Below are 21,003 nucleotides of genomic sequence, written 5' to 3' on the forward strand. Positions count from 1 at the left end.
TTTTTTGCCGTTGGAATTTCTGGTCTCATCCACAGACTATGAAGATCCAATGTCAGAGAGTGGGGCAGTGACTTACTGCCATCCCATTGATAATTTTGCTTTTAATTGGCCCCCAATTGCAACTCAAATATATCCCTGTGGCATTTCCTCATCTGATGATTTCTTCCTCCCCTTGCGCCCAGTGAAGGTGGCTCCGGTGCACAGGATTTCCCACAAGGTAAGCTGCTTCTATATTGGAGCCCTGGCCTGGGAGAGCAAGCTACCCGTGTCAACACACATGTGCGGAGTAGTAATGTCACGTCTTGATGTCAATGACGGGAACTAACAACGTGTGCGCGTGATGACCTCATAACACTGCATCATGACATTGGGCCAAATCTTGCCGGGGTGGGGCATCACATGGCGTGCCCCAATAGTTAAACTTTCTCCTGCACCCTTCAGCTGGAATACAATTATGAACCCTAACATTCTGCGGCGAGTTTAATGGGCAATTAATGTGCAAATCCCACAAGTTCTTAAAAATAAAGGGGAGGATAAAGACGAGCTGTCGTTTGTGCGAGGCCAACGGTATAGCCGTGTAAATCGACCAGAAAGTTCCGGAGATTCGCGACATATCTCTTCTTCCTCTGAACTTGCTGGCCGATTTGCGCATTAACAACGGCATGAACTCGCCATTATTTTTCCCAGGAAGACTTGGCTCATTATCACCAACTCGTGCCACAGCAGTGCGTTTGCTGGCCCCTGGAAAACCACCAATGATGAGGCACTGCACGATGACACTCCACTGTACTGCAACACCAAACTGCAATTTAAAAAGTTGGCTTTATGTTGACACAAAAAGAAACTCAAAAAGGCGGATGATATAAAATGTGAAATTATCAAACGAAATGGATTTTCCAGAAGTTTCTTACTATGAGCCATTACCAGCCTAATAGAAATCACTACTCCAAAACATGGGGTGTACTTACTTTAAGCTGCCCTATCTTTTTAAATCGGTACACTTCATTTTCCCAAAGATCCATGTTTTTGCCAAGAATCTTCTGACATTTTCTAGAAGACAATAGTGCAACCATTTTTTAAAAAGTTACGTGAAATTCTCTTCGGGGTAACCATTAAAAACACGTTGACGAGCATTACCTTGCAGCTCCATGATAGTCTCCTTTGTCCACCAAGTAGTTTACATAAGCTCTTCCAATATCCTACAAAATGAAAGGTCGTCAAAAACAGATATTTCATTCTGTACTGATTCGTTTTCAAGCAACTCATTCTTACATATCTATTGTTGACAAGATGTTTGAATATTTTCGTCATTTAGGATGCACTACCTGCTCTCTCATGAATCTCTTCTAGTCTCTATCCGCTGATGCTCTTTAACTGTGACCTATTGAGCAACAGCAGTCACAACGGGTAGAATGGGTGTTAAGTCATACTACTAATTAGAAATGGACCAGTCTTTAATTTAGTAACCACAGGCAGACTAAATAATAAAACTTAAACCTATGCTATGTTGTCTGCTCCTCTCCCATTTACACAGGAACAGGAGTGGGTCATTCAGCCCCTCGAGCCTGTTCCGCCATTCAGTTAAAGCATGGCTGCTCTGTTCCTCAGCTCCAATTACCCATCTTTGATGCATATCCTTTGATACCCTTGCATAATAAGAATCTGTCTAGCTCAGTCTTGAAAATTTCAATTAACCCAGCATCCATAGCATTTTGGAGTGGGAGAATTCCATATTTCCACTACCCTTTGTGTGAAAAAGTGCTTCCTGATTTCACTCCCGAATGGCATGTAAAATCTCTGTTCATAATGTGAAATTTCACTGAATGATAATGCTCGACACGGTGACAAATGCCTCATTTACTACAATGTGCGGCATGCGTAAGTTACCAGTATATTATGTCTTTTTATATTCTTCTGGCTGATTTCAGCTGCCATCATGGCTTCCTAAAACACAGGGGGGAAAAAAAAAGAAAACATTTTAACCAGCCTTTCCAGAATCTAGCATTAAAAAAGCAGCTTTATTATTGTTTTGCACAAAGCAAAAAGGGTAAAGGAAAGAAACTTACTTCATACTTCTTTTTTTCAAGTAGCCATTCAATGTGGTCATCCTGGTCTCGCTCCTTTGCCACTACGATGTCCCTTGGGCTGATGATATAAAACAGCGATTCACCATCCGAGTGTTCTGTATGAGAGAAAGGGCGTTTTTCTTTTAAAATAAACCACACACATTTATACAAACAGCTTCTCAAATCCAATTTTATTTTCAATGTAGTAAATGATCACTGAAATATGGACAAGAGCCCTGCATCTAGCACAGTGGAGTATGGGGAAAATGTTATATGACACCTGCAAAAAATATCATTCATTATATAAAAAAATACAAATTACAACAAATTACTCTTAAATGAATGATGCTGATTGCTTGAAATAGAACTGAAAAACCCATTAACGAATAAGCAACAAGTAGGTAGGAAAAATACCAATGAAGAATCAGCAAACAACTGCAATAAGCAACAGGCAAACAAGGGGGGTAGCAGTGAAATCACTCAAAACACTTTCGGTCACCATCTTTTATCAGTAAAAGGTTTGTAAAAAATAATTCACAAAATAATTCTTTAAATTTATTCATAAGATAGAACCCCTGATCCCCTCTTGAGCACGATCTTCACTGTGCTTAGAGGTAGCACTCTCACCTCTGAGCCAGAAGATCATGGGTTCAAGTCCCACTCCAGAGACTTGAGCCCACAATCTAGGCTGACACTTCAGTGCGGTACTCAGGGAATCCTGCACTGTCGGAGGTGCCATCTTTTGGATGAGATGTTAAACTGATACCTCGTCTGCCCTCTCAGGTGGACATAGAAGATCCCACGGCACTATTTCAAAGAAGAGCAGGGGAGTTCTTCCGGCGTCCTGGCCAATATTAATCCCTCAACCAACATTACTAATGCACATGGTGCTAGTTCTCCAGATTATCTGGTCATTTATCTCATTGTTGTGTGTGGGACATTGCTGTGTGCAAATTTGCTGCTGCATTTCCTACATTACAACAGTGACCACACTTCAAAAGTACTTCATTGGCTGTTAAGTGCTTTGGTCTGTCCTGAGATCATGAAAGGGGCTATACAAATACAAGATCTTTCTTTCTATATATATGAGAGACGTACAGAAGGACTGCCAAGTTTGCATATATGAAACTGAACTGAAATGTGAATTTTGTTTTGTTATTGTCATGGACTAAAATCCTGACTTTTACTGGATTCGCATTATTAATTTCAACAAAAACTGCAAATGTAATTTTATTGTTAAACAGTCAAATTTTTTTTTTGGGGGGGGGGGGGAGGGGGGGAGGAAGAAATTTAAAAATACACAAAATCTGAGGTATAAGAAAATGTTGAGAATGTACATTTCCATACAATTTGAAAAACATTGCATCCCTATTCTAATAAGTAGGAATCACAAGGGCTTATTCTGTGAAAACACACTCCCAACAGGGAGTCTGACCCATCGGGAATTTGAGCACATGCTCCTCATGAGCTTCCTTTGACTGGAAAATTGTTGTGAGTCTGTACCCGAATTCCCGAGATGCACTCGTGATGGGTGAAGCTCCCGGACAGATCCAGGATTTTATAAAGTTACCCCCTAAAGTTTCTATTAAGAGAAGCACAACAAGGCAACAAGGTTAACATATGAAGCTCCAACTTTGCACCAACATTTTTAGAAATCAAACTAATCCACTCTCTGTTAATTTCCCCTATTTTTCTCTTCCAGCCGCAGCATAGCTCCAGGAATGCCAGTCAACCTACAGTTCCTTGAAAAATCGTCATTTAGATATGAGAGATCCTGGACAGTGAGTGATGACAGGCGATTCTACCATAGAGTACATCATAGCAAAACTTGATCCTGTCCTCAACTGGTGCCTATACATCTGCACTTTACAGCGGAGATCATTAGATGGAAATCAGGAGTGGGAACCCGAACTGATTTTTCTGCCCAGGACCCCAGTACCAATTGTAGAGTCCCAAACACTACCCCTACTGAGACCATCGAACACAGTAGTCAGGGAATCAAACCTGGGACTTCTGGGCTGTAGGTTCAGGCACTGAGCCATGGGGAGCTATATTGATTTGCACCTGACCTGGCTACGTGATTGTTCTCACGTTTTCTGTGGTGGACAATGGTATGAATTATAACAGCTGGGATGATTGGTAAATATTCTGCAATTTTACCCCTTTACCAGATGCCCATTTTGAATGCTGTAGTAGAATTCCATCAAGTTTGTTGGTTTGGGTGTGACTGACTGCCATGCTTGGTGTGCTGGTGGCTAGTTTCAAACTGTGATCTGCAATTCAATGCAATGCTCAAATATTAAGCCTGATTTGTTCATTTGGAGTTTGAAGCTTATAGAACCAAATCAGCTTTCATGGACTGTGTTGAAAACCTGTACCCCTGTTTTCCTATTGGCCCTTACAGTGAAGCTAACCTTCAACAGTTCATTACTGTCCATTTCTCACCTAAGCTGTAGTCTCTGCATTCATTTTCTTGGAAACCTCGTACGGATAGAGCATCTGAGGATATCTCCTCATATGAATCGGGCAAGTGGTGAATGATGTCAAGACGAGGCCTTGAACAGTGTTCTTTATCCTATTCCATAAAGAAGAAAGGGTGTCTCAATTTGTTATTCATATTTACACAGGCAAGTACAATGCTCTTCACATCTTGTTTCCTCCTCCCAATAGATCTCATCACCTTAGTCAGGACAGTAAAATGGATCAAGTACTATCTAGATGGATACATTCAGCACTAACTACCATTTGATCCATTGTGCTTCCGTGATACAGATTGGGACCTTCTGGTCCATTTTATTTTTACCTTTCCCAGATAACTTGACCAAGTCCAACAAGCTTGCCCTTCATTGGAAGATGGTTTCCAAATGCCAGTGGAAACTGGGATGTGGGCCCTGGTCTCCTAATCTGCAAGTCCATGCCAGGATTCTGCTCTGACACATGATCATCACTGATCCTTTTTAGCCAGGTTTAAAAGCCATTCCTTAGGCACTCTGACGTTAAGAGCCAGTGGTTCATTAGCGGACTGTGACTCTAAAGCAAGTGATGTTAAACTTTTAAGCCCGTCAGTTTTAAAACCCGATAAATGTGTTTTATTATATGTTGATATGGTGTCAAAGAAGTAAATCTATCACAGGATATGAATATTTTGGAAACAGTACCTGAAGTGATCTTTTAATCATTTTTGCAACACAAAAATCCTTTAAAACAGAAAATCTCCCACCTCTTGGGGTGGTTTCAGTTATTCCCTATGCAAAAATCACAAATTTTGGTTATGTTTTCAAAACTAATTTGCTGCAAGAAAAAACACCAAACATATTAGAACTGTAGGCATGTTTACTTCCTATAGATGTGTTCTTCTCAATCAAGTACATTATATTTAGAGCAGAAATACTTGAGACATTTCTCAATGAAGGTTTTAGCACTCCACAAGTTCCCTTTTAGGCAGCAAGCCATAAACAAGCACCATTGTACACAAGGTAACCATTGCTCACCACTTGACTAGACAACACAAGGAGACTGAATTGATACGCAAAAATACTAAACATTAGAGTAGGGGGACAGTGCAGGCAACTAGTGAATCCATATCACTCAAAATCCCTTTGAGATTATCCAATCAAGTCTTATGTTGATTATTGATTATCTCAATTTTCTAACATAGGAAAAAAAAAGTAAATGAAATACATTTCCCAAGGAAGGCAAGTTCTGATTTTCTGAGATGGAATTAACAACCACAACACCCAGTTGTATCAGTCAACAAGAAATGTGTGATACAGTGGATAACTTTGCACTTTGGTGTGCATACTGAAAATATTGACAAAGTTTCTGACGTTGAGTTGTGCAACTTTAGATGGACATACCATCTAATTGAAAATAGCTACCTTCAACAACTTATGCTTTTGTAGGACCGATTACAAAAAGACAGGTTTGTCGGAGCACTTTATAGGGTGGGGATAGCGAAAAAAACTTGAGTAGGGTAGGTGGAAGGAAAAACAGCAAGAAAGTGAAAAAGGGCAATCAAAGAGAATGATACCAGGGCTTATGGGGTTAAATTATGCAGACAGGTTGCATAACCGTGGCTTGTATTACCTTGAGTATAGAAGATTGAGGGGCGACCTGATTGAGGTGTTTAAAATGTTAAAAGGATTTGATAGGGTAGATACAGAGAAATTATTTCCTCTTGTGAATCTGAGCCACTTGCTGGTGCATTGATTTTACTCAGTTGATCTGATAAGCAGCCATCCTTACTTGTAAAACACTTGCCCACGTTAGGTTTCATCTACCATTGTCCTGCCCACTAACATATTTTGCTCAATTCATTTTGTACTTCCCAAGCTGCCTCCTCACAGTCAACTACCTTCCTATTTTTTTTAATTATGTGCAAATTCAACCACTATGCATGAGTTTCTGAATCCAAGCCAATGATGTAAATTAAGAACAGTGGGGCTTCCAACACCAATCCCTGGAGCACCCTTATCAGCATTTCATCTCCCCGACACTCAACATAACTCCTCGAACAAGTATCCATTCTACCCATCAGCCAGTTTCTTACCCATTCCCAAGTTTTACCCGGAATCCCTCAACTTTGAACTTAACTTTCATGTGAAACTTGGTCACATAAGCGACACCATACAGTGATCTGACAGCAAGGAGAGATGTCATGGCGGGTCTTTGTGTGGTTGAGAAATTTGATCTTTGTAAAATAAAGCCGTTAATTTTATACTTTTTTAAAAAAAAAAGATCAATACACAATGAACAGTAAGTATTACCCTACACTTCATCACCCCTCTCACTGCAGTTTTTAATCAAAACTTTTCAGATGCTCCCTTACCGTCTGTTCCAAAACCTCCTGCACATACATTAGGAGAACTAGACGTTCGCCAAGCGGTGCAAGTCCGCTGATGTGAAACTCCGACTCGAAGGTGGACACTGCAAAGAAAAGAAAAATGTTGCACATCACAGCCAGTTTTATATCTGCAGAGATGCAAAGAACATTTCATTATAGTTTACTTAAGGTACATCCCGGTTAGTGCCCTCATTTCATAATGAATATTGGAAATCATGTGTAGACAAATGAGAGCCAAAAGAGAAAAAGCAGTGGCGGACTCTCCAATGAGATTAGATCCCCGCTGAAACCAATTTGCTCTATGTGTCCTAATCTCATCCTTGGTAAGATTATGTCTCTTAAAAGCACTGTAAGATTCTAAATACTGAAAACCTCTGAGTGGATCACTATTTTAATCAAGTATTACTACATTTATAAAGTCAAGCAAAACCCATTGGGTCTGAAGTGGTGTTCAATTCACACTTGTTACAATGCATGTCCTGTAGAGGGCACTGAAGCTGCTGTGTCTGAAGATCTTCAACTTTGTAATTCTAAAAAGGGAACTGACACCAGTCCCCTTTAGCTGCAAGACTGAATATATTCTCAATTAATTTGGAGAGCTCCGAGCAGGATTAAAACGTGAAAAATTGGGTTATTTTAAATAATTTGAGTCACGTTATCAAATGGAGAGTTCCATAGTCTATAAGTAAAAAAAATATCAACATAGGCTTCACTATCTGCAGTCACATTGAAATAACACTTGGCAGTTGTAGTATCCCAGGAAGGTTATATACCTGTAGTCATCTTACTTCTTTAAAAAAACATGCCCTCTAACAACATAAGACAAAAATGGAGAATTGCAAGAATAGCTTTATGGTGGTGTTTACATTTGAAAGGACAAGGACTAAGCCTAAATGTCTTCCATTTAAGGTTCCTCAGAAACCTACCTGTATCTCCACCAGAGCGGGTAATGGATCTCTAATTTAACAATCATTGCCTCTGAATAATGATTGAGAAACTGACCATCTGACTCGAACAGCAAGTGGCTCCTATGTAGAAGTGAGAGTGCTTCAACAGTGCCCAATGCCCAGCAGTGGGAGTGTCAAAGAACTGCTAGTTTCAAGGCCAATAAGAGGTTGCCAGAATCAAAGTTATGTTCTCTATTTTCACTTTTTGTAGCATTGGGGATCAGATAAAGGCACTTGGAACTCAGGCTCCCACAAGAATGTAGACCATTGAGCTTCTATGTCTCTATTCCTTCTGCAGGATTTGGTGAGATATTTGCTGTTCACAGTTGCAAACAGATCTATTTTTCTCAAGAATGTGGTGAGTCAGTCACTCAGTCATGCAACTTAACAGGACTATTCCGTTATAACATTGGCCATGCCACGTGATTGGGCAAGAGATTGAAAGTATGGTTCTTATACCAAAGCCCAATCTGAAGTGCATCAGTGATGGAGGGATAAAGAATTACTCCTGTCACTTTTTGATGAAATACCCAGAGCATTGCTGTAGGACAGAACATGAACATCCAACATTACCGCCGGGTCACAGCCGTATGGACTTGGCTAAATTCCACAGTTACCCAATCCATTCTGCATACCTTTTGACTGTGTGCTCTCCCCTCCCCGCAACATGCACTTCAGGGACGTAGCAATTTATCAGTTATTGATAACAGAGATGGTGTGGCAGATCATAATCTGAACCCTAATAGAAGACTTGGCTCTTGGACACAGGCCTGGGCTATTTTTGCTAGAATAGTATTACCTGAAGAGATAGATCTCTTCACGTGGGGTTGGAGCAATGCCAATGTGTATGAGCAATTAGAAATGTGGAACTTCTTTTTAACCCATCCAGCTCATTAGAGCCATGACACTTGAGCCCCTGGTATGATGCTTTGTTATAAGAGCCCCAGCTGGTGCTAGAGCCTGACTTGGCCTGTGGTACGGCAAGGCATCCCTAGAATAACCATGTTTGCAGACCGTTCGCAAACAGTGAACCTGGTCACTAAAGCAACTGCTTCTCATTAAGGGCTACTCAATGACCTTGGTCTGCAGGCAGACCAGAAATATGCAGCCAAGCATACTGACATACTTTTGGCAGAAGATTGCACTCGGGTTTAAGGCTTATTATTACAGAAAAGTGGTCTACATGACAGCTCAACCAAAAGGTTCCCTTAAAAGGATCTGGTGCAGTACACACCAGAATTGAGATGCCCTTCAATGCAAAAATTCTGCCCCATGAATATAGTGGCAGGGTAACTGGATCTGCAGTTTTAGTAAGCAAGAGTCCAACAACTTGGACCTTCCCCCCTCTAGGAGCACAGGGTTCTCCTTTCTCCCCCCAAAGCACAAAGCCCCCACCCTGGAGACTGGCTTTGCTACATTAATATTTAAATTAGGAAAAGAAAACTAGGATCAGCTGATCAAACATACAAGGATTCTGAACTGGCTGGTGCAGCCTGTACAGTCACAGAAGGCAGTGCATCATCTTCCCTCATAGTAGTCCAAAAGTTCGGACCTATTAAAAACCCAAATAAACTTCGCAGCTCTGTAGTTAATCCCAATGGTGCAACCCAGAAAACCCAAGTGTCTCTAGCAATCGTTCAAGCCATGCTTGAAAAGGGACATTTCAAACACTGATCATGGTCACCAATGAGGAGAAATGCTCGAGTGCATTTTGCACAGAGTTTAAAGGCCTTTGTTGTGATGATCAGATGATTAATAAAAAGAGAAAAATGTTGAAAATGACTCTCTGAAAAACAACAAACCAGTGAAGAGGATATCTTTAGCATGAGAAATGACAAAGTGCCAACCAGGAACAAACCAGGTAATCAGGCCAGAGTCTCTATACGGTACAAAACATCCCGATCCTGAGCCCATGCAAATAATCTTGCTGACAATCTAGACTTCCATCTACCCAAAATTAAGTGCGAAATGTTGAATGAGGAATAATTTAATTTAATGGCTTAATTGTGCATCAGTAAAACAGAACATTGCACTGGTGTGTCCAAAGACCATTACAAACGATTAATTCTTACAATACTCAGACTTGTGGGTCTTTCACATATGCAGAAGAACTGCAGCAATAAACCCCCATCAAGACGATCTCTTGGCGTGAACATAACTTCTCAGTGTTTGTTTTGCTCATGTACTTCTCATCATCAAATGCTCCTGCACTGTGTGCCCTGCCACTGCCACTGTGTACTTCCTCTCCAAAATTCAACATACCTTCAAATTTCTGTGGAAACTGTCTCCACTGGTAGGAGGGTCGGTAACCAGTGCACACAGATTTAAGGTAATTGGAAAAAGAACCAGAAGGGAGAAGAGGGGAATGTTTTTGTACACAGCGAGTTGTTAGAATCTGGAATGCACTGCCTGTTAGGGTGATGGAAGCAGATTCAATAGAAACTTTCAAAAGGGAATTGGATATATATATATTTTAAAAATCGAAGAAGAAAAATTTGCAGTCTATAGAGAAAGAGTGGGAGAGTGGGACTAATTGGATACCTCTTTCAAAGAGCTGGCACAGGCACGATGGGCTGAATGGCCTCCTTCTGTGCTGTATGATTCTACTCTTGCTGGCTCTACATCAGATGATAGAAGCTGGGCTACCAGGCAGACTCTTATTTCTCAGAAAGAAGGAATAACGGCAATCCAGTCCTCTTCCTTAGAGACGCACACTCAAAATTCCTTTTGTCCCATCAATGATGAGTATGAAGAAATATATTGCCCAGTCCCACTGCATTCGTAGATGGATTTACTCCCTCCTTATTCCAGGACAATGAAGCCAATTATAGGATTTTTACTACCATTCTGGCTGGAACCAGCTATCAGCACTGAATGGGGATAAAATAAGGCACCTTACTGGTCCGTGTGGCTCACTGGGTGTTGGATTCAATCATGTAATGCTTACTAATCTTATTTAGGGAGCAAGAAAGAAGGAAAGAATCAATCCTTGGGGTATTCTGAATTTTAAGTAAACCTTCTATAAATGCATCCAAAAGCACTGTTTGCACTTAACCACTTCAAATTTAGTATGTTTTAGAACATATGCCCTGTGATATGAAAATAATAGACAGGGCATTAAAATGCAAAGCGAAAAATACAACCAGGTTTGGGACATCAAGAAAGCCTGACAAAGCTCATCTAAACTGACAATTGCATTATATTCATGATAAAAAAAAATACTTGCATGGTGTCAAGAACTTACTCCTGCAAGCATCTCAACTGGCCACTGCTGGAGTTACTATTTCACAAAGATGTGCTGAATATGTCAAAACAAAATTGCGACTGATTTGAGAGAAGAGAATTCTTACCGATTTCAACATAACGAGTGGGCAAGTCCCTTAGATCAGTCGGATCACGCTCCTTCACCACACATACCTGAAAAAAAAGTAACAAGGTACCTTACAAATTAAACACTAAGTCAAGGATTCTCTTCTTAATCAGCGAGTGCTACCTGCCACAGCACTGTACAATTTATGATGTGTTCCAAACAAATTGCTCCATCCTAGGTTACTTTCTAATTCGTTTGGAAGCTTTAACTGCCTTCTAAAGAACACGCGAGTGGCATAACACCACATTCTAAGTGGGTAGACACCACAAAAATGTCAATACCAATATGTTTCATTAACAGAGGCGTATTAAAAATATTTACTGTATTATATATGGATGCATCATGCGGGACTTCAATATCTCCCAATTTGCTTCTGCTTTGACCTATAGTATGGAGTAAAGACAGCAGGTGCAAAAAGTCCTTCTCCATTGATGGGATTGCTTTTTACTGAAGGCTTTTTAAGAACATGTTCCAACTCACCACATCCTCCATTCCACAGGACCCTAAAACGTAACTCTCCTTCCAGCATCCGCATTCACAGCCTGTAGCTGTGTTCCACCACCAACCCTGAGGTAGGCCAGCTCTCAGGCCGCTCTGAAGTCAAGTCCCCCTCCTGCTGTGTACAGCGGAGCCAGGCCAGGGCGCTCCCTGTAACAGATTTAATTGGAGCAGCCTAGCAGGGAAGGAGACAACTTCTTGAGGGTTTCCATGGTGAGAAAACTGGTGTTTCCCAAAAAAAAAGCCACGGAAATTTAAGATAAAATCGCCATGGACTTTCCTTCCCCTTCAAGTATATGGGCGGTAAAGTAAAATTATTGAATTTACAAATAACCTGTAATTCAACAAATCTCTCCAGGCAGCAGGATGTAAAGCATTGCAAACCAATGGTTCTACTGGCAAAAATACTTAAAACGCGCCATAAATCACATGCAGTAACATTTGCTGTCGGGGACTGTGAGAGAAACAGCAGAATGGATTTTTACTTCAACAAATTGTAAACTATTCAGTTTTATTTTCCATTTAAGTATTCTAAGCAACTCCTAGGAAAATGGCCAGGGAAAGAAAATCTAAAATGTTTCAAATAAATTTATTATGAGCTACTTTTGATTTCACTGGCGGATCACTCTTCTTTTGACTGCTTCAGCTTTGCTGTAGCAAAATAAATGTTTTAAAAATTCTTACTGAGCACTAGAAATTTACAATAATGTCTACTGCACGTATTAGGAAATGTCTATTGTTGCGAGGGGTGGATACGTAACTTCTTATCCTTCCCTTCTAACTTGAAATCTGGTCATGCCGCAAACAACATCACCAGCCAAGAGGGCAGATGCAAGACTTGATTCCAGGTCTCATCCAATGCTGCTATCTACTGGTCACAAGGACACGCTTGACAAAGGCCAGGGAAAGGGGGATCACCTATTTTTTCTTCCTTTATGTAGAGAAAGTGCCTGCCCAAGCTATGCCGTTTTATACTGTGGGACGGAGTCTGCATTTTTGCAGTCCTTAATTGCTCATGCAGTGAGCGATTAAGGGCTTCCAACAATAATATACTCATTAATCTGAAGATTAAGAATCTTTCAAAATAATAAACACAACTAAGAAAATGAATGGACATTAAGATTACTTGTCGTAACTTTTTTTTTTATTCGTTCACGGGATGTGGGCGTCGCTGGCAAGGCCGGCATTTATTGCCCATCCCTAATTGCCCTTGAGAAGGTGGTGGTGAGCCGCCTTCTTGAACCGCTGCAGTCCGTGTGGTGACGGTTCTCCCACAGTGCTGTTAGGAAGGGAGTTCCAGGATTTTGACCAGGCGACAATGAAGGAACGGCGATATATTTCCAACTGATCTATCTTCATATTTTTGGGAGAATTTAAAACCTTCACAATATTGCCTTTGATATTAAGTAGAACGTACCTTAACAGATGTTGCCCAGCCGATAATGAGAGTTATGTTGTCTTTCCAGCACAGGCTGCAGAGGTACATATCAGGACGAAAGTCTGTATTGTCTCGAGATATGTTTGTGATTCGCTGCTTTGAGCTAGCATCATATATCTTGACTCCCTAAAGAAAGAAGAATAGTCTGAGTGCGATCTAAGAGGAGTTTTAAAAAAATGAAAAGGGGTTTTCCATTGAAATGAGTCACAACACTGAAGGAGACGGCTCTTGTGAGAAGGAGTAGAACCACTTCATCATAAAGTACTTAACCTCTTGATGTATCCCACGGGCTTAGTTCTTTCTTTAAAAAGAGATGATGATGAATTAAGACCAATCAATATTTAAAAGGCTGGCCTGCAAAGCCCAGATGTTTCAAGTAAGGGGATGCTCATGGGGCCAGTGGTCACAACAGTTTGTACTTTCCATCCAACAAAAAACATACCCCATCAGGCTTTGATATGTTCTCAGTTACCAATATCATGGGCACATAGAGGGGGTCAAAACTGAAACTATGACTCCAATAGGAATGTCACCTTTAAAATCACAAAGTTAAGGACATTTTAGAAGCAATGAAGACACTGTTATTTGTCTCATTAATGCAGTATTCTTTTAAGCTGCATCTAAACATTTGATACCTGGGCCATTGAATATAAAAGCAAGTAAGTATTGTTGAATTTGTACAGGATATTGGTTAGATTACAATTGGCATATTGCATGCAGTTTTGACCACTCCGTTACAGCAAGGATATTAGAGCCATGAGAAGGGAACAGTGAAGAATCAGTAAAATAATACTGGGAATAAAAAATTATAGTTATGAAGAAAGGCTCGAAAAACTGGAGCTTTTTACAGTTGGAGTAGAGTAGGTTAAATGGGATTTAATGACTGTTTTCAAAATTATGTAAGGTTTTTGGGAGGGTAAATAGTAAAAAGCTGCTTGCACTGGTTGGCGAATCAGTAACAAGAGGGCAGAGATTTAGAATTATCACTAAGAACAAAAGGGAAAGTCGGAAAAAAACTATTTCTTTACACCGGTTTATTACAACATAGAATGCTTTACCACACGTGGTTACTGAGGCAGAGACTTAATTTAAAGACAGAACTGTAAAGGTATTTGAAAAGGAAGATGATGAAAGGAAAGAGCAAAGAAATGGAAATGGGACAGACAGCTCCAGTTGATAGTTCCAGCTTAATCATAGAAATCATAAAAAATTTATGGCACAGAAGGAGGCCATTCAGCCCATCGTGTCCGCGCTGGCTGGCTGAACCCCTTCTCTGTTCCAGTGACAATTTTTCAAGTTTCTGTATACTATTAGTACAGCAACAGAATTCATTACCACACTGTTTGACCACGCAATGAGGTTGCCCCTCCATTTGACATTGGTCACCGTGCCTTCTCCTTCGTGTAATACGGTCGTTTTCCACCGGTTTAACCAGTTCCGTTCATACAGCAGCAACTGGCAGGAAAAATGGGAGGGGGGAGGGTGTTGGTGGGGAGGAGGGAGAAATAGTAGAAAAATTACTGTCAGAATAGCATCAAGTCAAAATACAATTCCTACAGCTTCTGCACAAGTTGTTTTCAGTTGTGAGTTATCTTTGCTAAATTCAAACATCTGGCATGTAAATGTAGAGATACATCTTTAAAAATAGGAAAAGGATTTTTAGAGTTATCAGTGTTGTAGCTATTACTTGTAATATAGTCTTAAAAATCTAAATTTAGAGCCAAATGTTAACTCGGACTTATTCTTTCCATTATTTTTAATTAGTTTTAATTTTATTGAATTTTTCGACTGGATTTGCAGCTTTCTAGAAACATCTATTTTCAGCATTTCTTCTTGTAACGTTGAATCTGTACACCTCATTGTTTCCATCACCCCGATAGAAACAGTCAGTGCATCTGTAGCATCAACAACCACAAGAGGGCAGAATAATACAAATAGAGAAAGATCAAACCATAGAATGACACATTGGTTACTGACAGCCAGACGAGAAGAAAATGCATGTGAAAAAGGAAAGATGACAAACGGGGGAGGAAAGGAATGCAACTAAATCCATGTCAAAAAAGAGAGACCTCACTTGTTATCTTGGCTCCAACTATTTAATGTGGAGAAACCAACCAGTATGCACTATCCAGACTCCTCTACCACCTTTAAACAGTGATGTTTCCGAGTTGGATGATGATGCGTTCTTTGTGTGCAAAGTTTTCTTTTTACTCATCCTTGGGACGTGGGCGTCATTAGCAAGGTCGGCATTTATTGCCCATCCCTAGTTTCATTTTCTGCTCATCTGGTTCTCAATGTGTCATTCTACGGTTTCATTTTTCTCTATTTGTTTTATTGACTGTTCCTACCTGGAACATTTAAAAAAAATTTTATTTTATTTCTAGCACGGTGAGATGCCCATAATGGCCAAGGCTATCGAGTAAACCAGAGTGCTCACTTCCATCGCTGACAGAAACACACACACACATTATTGCTGCTGTGATATTTCCACACTCTGTGCTACCTTACACAGATTTTATACTGCATAGCAAACCAGAGTCAGCACTTCATTTCAGCCATGGCTCCGTGGCAGCGCTTTCACCTTTCGAGTAGGAAGGTTGTAGGTTCAAGCCCCACTCGTGATTTGAGCACAAAATCGAAGCTGACACTCCAGCGGAGGATTAAGGGAGTGCTGCACTGTCGGAGGTGCCGTCTTTCGGATGAGACATTAAACCAAGGCCCCGTCTGCCCTCTCAAAAGTATCAAGGAATGTGGAATAGGATAAGCAAGTGGAGTTGAGGTATAAGATCAGCCATGATCTTATCGAATGGCGGAGCAGGCTTGAGGGACCATATGACCTATTCCTGCTCCTATTTCCTATGTTCTTATGTAAAAGATCCCATGGCATTATTTTGATCCAGAACAGCAGACAGAGGGATCCACGGTACAGCAACCGAAGAGGAAAGAGTCAAACTGGACTCCTCCGGAGGGTCGCTACCCTCAGCTTGACATGTATGCCCAAGCTGTCAGGAAATGCGTCAATGCCAGATTCATCAGGCGCACTCAGAAGACAGTCCAGAATGTCACCCGAGCACAACGCAACGCCATCAACGCTCTCAAGACCAACCGAAACATCGTCATCAAACCAGCGGACAAAGGAGGAGCCATAGTCATACAGAACAGAACGGACTATTGCAAAGAAGCATACCGACAACTGGACAACCAGGAACACTACAGACGGTTACCCGCAGATCCAACCAAAGAACACACCCACCAGCTCAACAAACTGATCAAGACCTTCAATCCAGACCTTCAAAGCATCCTACGCACTCTCATCCCATGTACTCCCTGCGTGGGAGACTTCTACTGCCTCCCAAAGATACACAAAGCCAACACACCCGGACGTCCTATCGTATCAGGCAACGGAACCCTGTGTGAGAACCTCTCTGGATACGTCGAGGGCATCCTGAAACCTATCGTACAGGGAACCCCCAGCTTCTGTCGCGACACTACAGACTTCCTACAAAAACTCAGCACCCACGGACCAGTTGAACCAGAAACACTTCTCACCACGATGGACGTCTCGGCACTCTACACCAGTATCCCCTACGATGACGGCATCGCTGCGACAGCATCAATACTCAACACCAACAACAGCCAATCTCCAGACGCCATCCTACAACTCATCTGCTTCATCCTGGATCACAATGTCTTCACCTTCGATAACCAGTTCTTTACCCAAACACACGGAACAGCCATGGGGACCAAATTCGCACCCCAATACGCCAACATTTTCATGCACAAGTTTGAGCAGGACTTCTTCACTGCACAGGACCTCCAACCAACGCTATACACCAGATACATCGACGACATTTTCTTCCTATGGACCCACGGCGAAGAATCACTGAAGAGACTACACGATAACATCAACAAGTTCCATCCCACCATCAAACTCACCATGGACTACTCCTCAGAATCGGTTTCTTTCTTGGACACACAAATCTCCATCAAAGACGGGCACCTCAGCACCTCACTCTACCGCAAGCCCACGGACAACCTCACGATGCTCCACTTTTCCAGCTTCCACCCCAACCACGTCAAAGAGGCCATCCCTATGGACAGGCCCTACGAATACACAGGATCTGCTCAGACGAGGAGGAACGCGATGGACACCTACAGACGCTGAAAGACGCCCTCGTAAGAACGGGATATGACGCTCGACTTGTCGATCGACAGTTCCGACGGGCCACAGCAAAGAATCGCATAGACCTCCTCAGAAGACAAACACGGGACGCAACCAACAGAGTACCCTTCGTCGTCCAGTACTTCCCTGGAGCGGAGAAACTACACCATGTTCTCCGCAGCCTTCAACATGTCATCGATGACGACGAACACCTCGCTAAGGCCATCCCCACGCCTCCACTGCTCGCCTTTAAACAGCCACCCAACCTCAAACAGACCATCGTTCGCAGCAAGTTACCCAGTTTTCAGGAGAACAGCGTCCACGACACCACACAACCCTGCCACGGCAACCTCTGCAAGACATGCCAGATCATCGACACGGATACCACCATCACACGAGAGGACACCACCCACCAGGTACATGGTTCACACTCCTGTGACTCGGCCAACGTTGTTTACCTCATACGTTGCAGGAAAGGATGCCCCAGAGCATGGTACATTGGCGAGACCATGCAGACGCTGCGACAACGGATGAACGGACACCGCGCAACAATCGCCAAACAGGAGGGTTCCCTCCCAGTCGGGGAACACTTTAGCAGTCAAGGACATTCAGCCACCGATCTTCGGGTAAGTGTTCTCCAAGGCGGCCTTCGAGACACACGACAACGCAAAATCGTCGAGCAGAAGTTGATAGCCAAGTTCCGCACCCAAGAGGACGGCCTCAACCGGGATCTTGGGTTCATGTCACGCTACACGTACCCCCACCAGCAAAAAGGGGGAAAAAAATTATATGTTTTTTTAAAATTCTCTCTCTCTCTCTCTCTGCCATTTTGAGTTTCTTTCTGCCTGCCTGTGTAATAGACACAATGTATATCTAGTGTACTGGGACGTGCTGTTCTCCGTGACTGGCCTGTTTGAATAACAACGACACCTTTTGATTGGTGTGATGCTGTCCCAACATAGTATAAGATATGCGATTTGAGAACCTTTTCATTCATTCATCTGACGAAAGAGATAATCTCCGAAAGCTTGTGATTTTAAAATAAATTTGTTGGACTATAACCTGGTGTTGTAAGATTCCTTACAATTATTTTGAAGAGCAGTGGAGTTCTTCCCGGTGTCCAGGCCAACATTTATCCCTCAACCAACACCTAAAACAGATGATCCAGTCATTATCACATTGCTGTTTGTGGGACCTTGTTGTGCGTAAATTGGCTACCACGTTTCCTACATTACAACAGTGACTGCACTTTAAAAATAATAATTGGTTGTAAGGTACTTTGAGATGTCCTGAGATTGAGAAGGATGGTATATAAATGCAAATTCTTTCTTTCTTTTCATTTCAGGAAGTAGGTTTTCAAAGATTTCATAGGCCTCGATGAATGGAATGGGCTATTTTAAAATGCAAACTAAATTACTTGACTGATAGTGCTTTATAAATGCCACTCAATGTCATGATTAAGCTAAGAAAATGCAGCCTTCAAATAAAATACTGATCAGGATGGTTATGGAAATCATCATTCACTTTATAATCTAATCTCTAGAAGGTGCTGATACAGAAGCAAACTTCTTATACTCTATTAAATCTCCAACCACAAGTTCTGCCTTAAGCTACACACAAAATGTTAAACAAAACCAGAAGAAGCTGGAAACACTCAGCAGGTCAGGCAGCATCTGTGCAGAGAACAGGCAAGTTGATGATTCAGGTGTGGACCCTTTGGCAAAACTGGAAGTTATTACCAATGAACAGTATTTAAAAAAGAACACAACTGCAGGTAAAATAATATTAGCCTTTCCTTCCCAGATGTCGGTCGCTGGTTAACCTGCTGTTTGTTTGCAGTATTTTCCATTTTTAATTCAGCTTTTTTTATTTATATATTCCCGGCACACTCATTTTTTTTCCCCCTGACTTGACTGAGGTTTAAAAATTAACCCCTGAAATCACTACCAGTGGAAGCTGAGCTTTAATGTGTCAACAGTTGCACTGCTGTGAGTTATGGCAGGGTACCTATCTGACCGACAAATCAGCATTAAGATCACAATTAATTGAGAATAGTTTGCTGTTTTGGAACAACAACCTGTACTAGTTTGCATACAATTTACTAAAACTGCTCCAGGTCGCAAATCACAGACTCTTACAGCATAGGAGGCCGCCATTCGCCCCATCGTGACTGAGTCGGCAATTTGAAAGAGCTATCCAATTAGTCCCACTCCCCTGCTCTTTCCCCAGAGCCCTGCAATTTTTTCCTTTTCAAGTATATATCCAATTCCCTTTTGAAAGTTACTATTGAATCTGCCTCCACCACCCTTTCAGTGCATTCCAGGTCATCATAACTCAAAAAAAAATTCTCCTCATCTCCCCTTTGGTCCTTTTGCCATTTATTTTAAATCTGTGTCCTCTAGTCACTGACCCACCCGCCAGTGGAAACAGTTTCACCTTGCTTATTTTGTCAATTCTCCTCATAATTTTGAACACCTCTATCAAATCTCCCTTTAACCTTCTCTGCTCTAAGGAGAACAATCCCAGCTTCCCGAGTCAATCACTACAGCTTTTGCAGACCAATCCAAACATGCATGCCCATCATTAAAAGAATCAAGAGCCAAGTTTGTTGAAATATATGAAACAAATGATACCTGGAAGCGAGTAGTGAGACTGAAATTTGAAAGATGTGAAAATCCCCTAATTTTGTCCATATTATAAATTGTGAGTTTTGTGGCTCATTTAACTTATTCAGCTGAATTGGATATCCATTTGAAACAATAACTCCTGAACTCCAAATTCATTAGGCTTACCATTGACATAAAGCAACAAAGACTCAGGCAGAAAAAGGATTGAACACCTCCCTCCCAAAAAAAACCACACATGGACTCCACTTCCCCTAGATGCACTAGTATTCCTGCATAGTTGTTTTCCTTCCACCTACCTTGTCTGCTGTACAGGAACAACCAGTACAGATTAAAAATAAGAGAAAACACAGCAAAACAATGCTACACCATATATGGTATGTACAGGACAGTTTTGCAAGCTGGCAGGAATGCTAGGTCAGATCCAATCAATAATAAGCAAGGTGTAGATGTCAACTAAACTTCAAGATTAGATTAAGCAATGTTGCCAATTCCTGTAGCCTTCACATAAAGTATGGTTTCATTAAACTACTACAGTAAATAGCCTCCCCAACTCAGAACTGTAGAAATATCCTGTTTTCCAATCTTTTAAGTTGTGAAAAGTCTTTATTACCAATTGATCCTGAGTAACATGAGCACAACATTAAGGCTTCCTCAACTCTCGGCCAATTGTATTAGCTTTTCTTCTATAGCAACTTGCATCATACTGCACTTTGAACGTAGCAAGTGTCCCAAGGGATTTTACAGAGATGGAATCAGATGTCGAGCAGCTGGAGAAAGATTGGGAGAACTGACCAAAGGACTAGACATAGAGGCATTCATTGGGGAGGCTTTTAAAGGTGTGGAGAGGAATTGGGAAGACAGCTGCAGATAGATGAAGGGCCTGCGACTGAAGGTGGTGTAGAGGGAGGGAATGTCCAAAGGAAGCCGGAGTTAGAAGAGTAGAAGCGTGTACTTGCTCTGGAGTAGGTCACTGATGTAGGGAGGATTTGCAAATGAGGACGACAGAATTTTGAACTCTGTGGAGAAGTCAATAGAGGTAAGTATGGACAGGG

General features: G+C 41.5%; 1 protein-coding gene across 2 annotated transcripts in view; it reads right to left on the reverse strand.

Annotated features, from left to right (window-relative positions):
- The window catches only part of vps41 (VPS41 subunit of HOPS complex), a 181,061-nt gene that overhangs the window by 65,518 nt on the left and 94,540 nt on the right, over positions 1-21,003 (reverse strand). For both annotated transcript variants that reach the window (XM_067980957.1, XM_067980963.1), the window contains exons 8-16: positions 14,498-14,617; positions 13,142-13,288; positions 11,207-11,273; positions 6,895-6,992; positions 4,512-4,641; positions 2,067-2,182; positions 1,888-1,944; positions 1,138-1,199; positions 969-1,050 (exon numbers count right to left, since the gene is read on the reverse strand). In XM_067980957.1, coding sequence (XP_067837058.1) covers positions 969-1,050; positions 1,138-1,199; positions 1,888-1,944; positions 2,067-2,182; positions 4,512-4,641; positions 6,895-6,992; positions 11,207-11,273; positions 13,142-13,288; positions 14,498-14,617 — 879 coding nt within the window. The remainder of the gene's footprint in view (positions 1-968; positions 1,051-1,137; positions 1,200-1,887; positions 1,945-2,066; positions 2,183-4,511; positions 4,642-6,894; positions 6,993-11,206; positions 11,274-13,141; positions 13,289-14,497; positions 14,618-21,003) is intronic.

Source organism: Heptranchias perlo, chromosome 3 (genome assembly GCF_035084215.1).
Source record: "Heptranchias perlo isolate sHepPer1 chromosome 3, sHepPer1.hap1, whole genome shotgun sequence".
NCBI classification, from domain to species: domain Eukaryota; kingdom Metazoa; phylum Chordata; class Chondrichthyes; order Hexanchiformes; family Hexanchidae; genus Heptranchias; species Heptranchias perlo.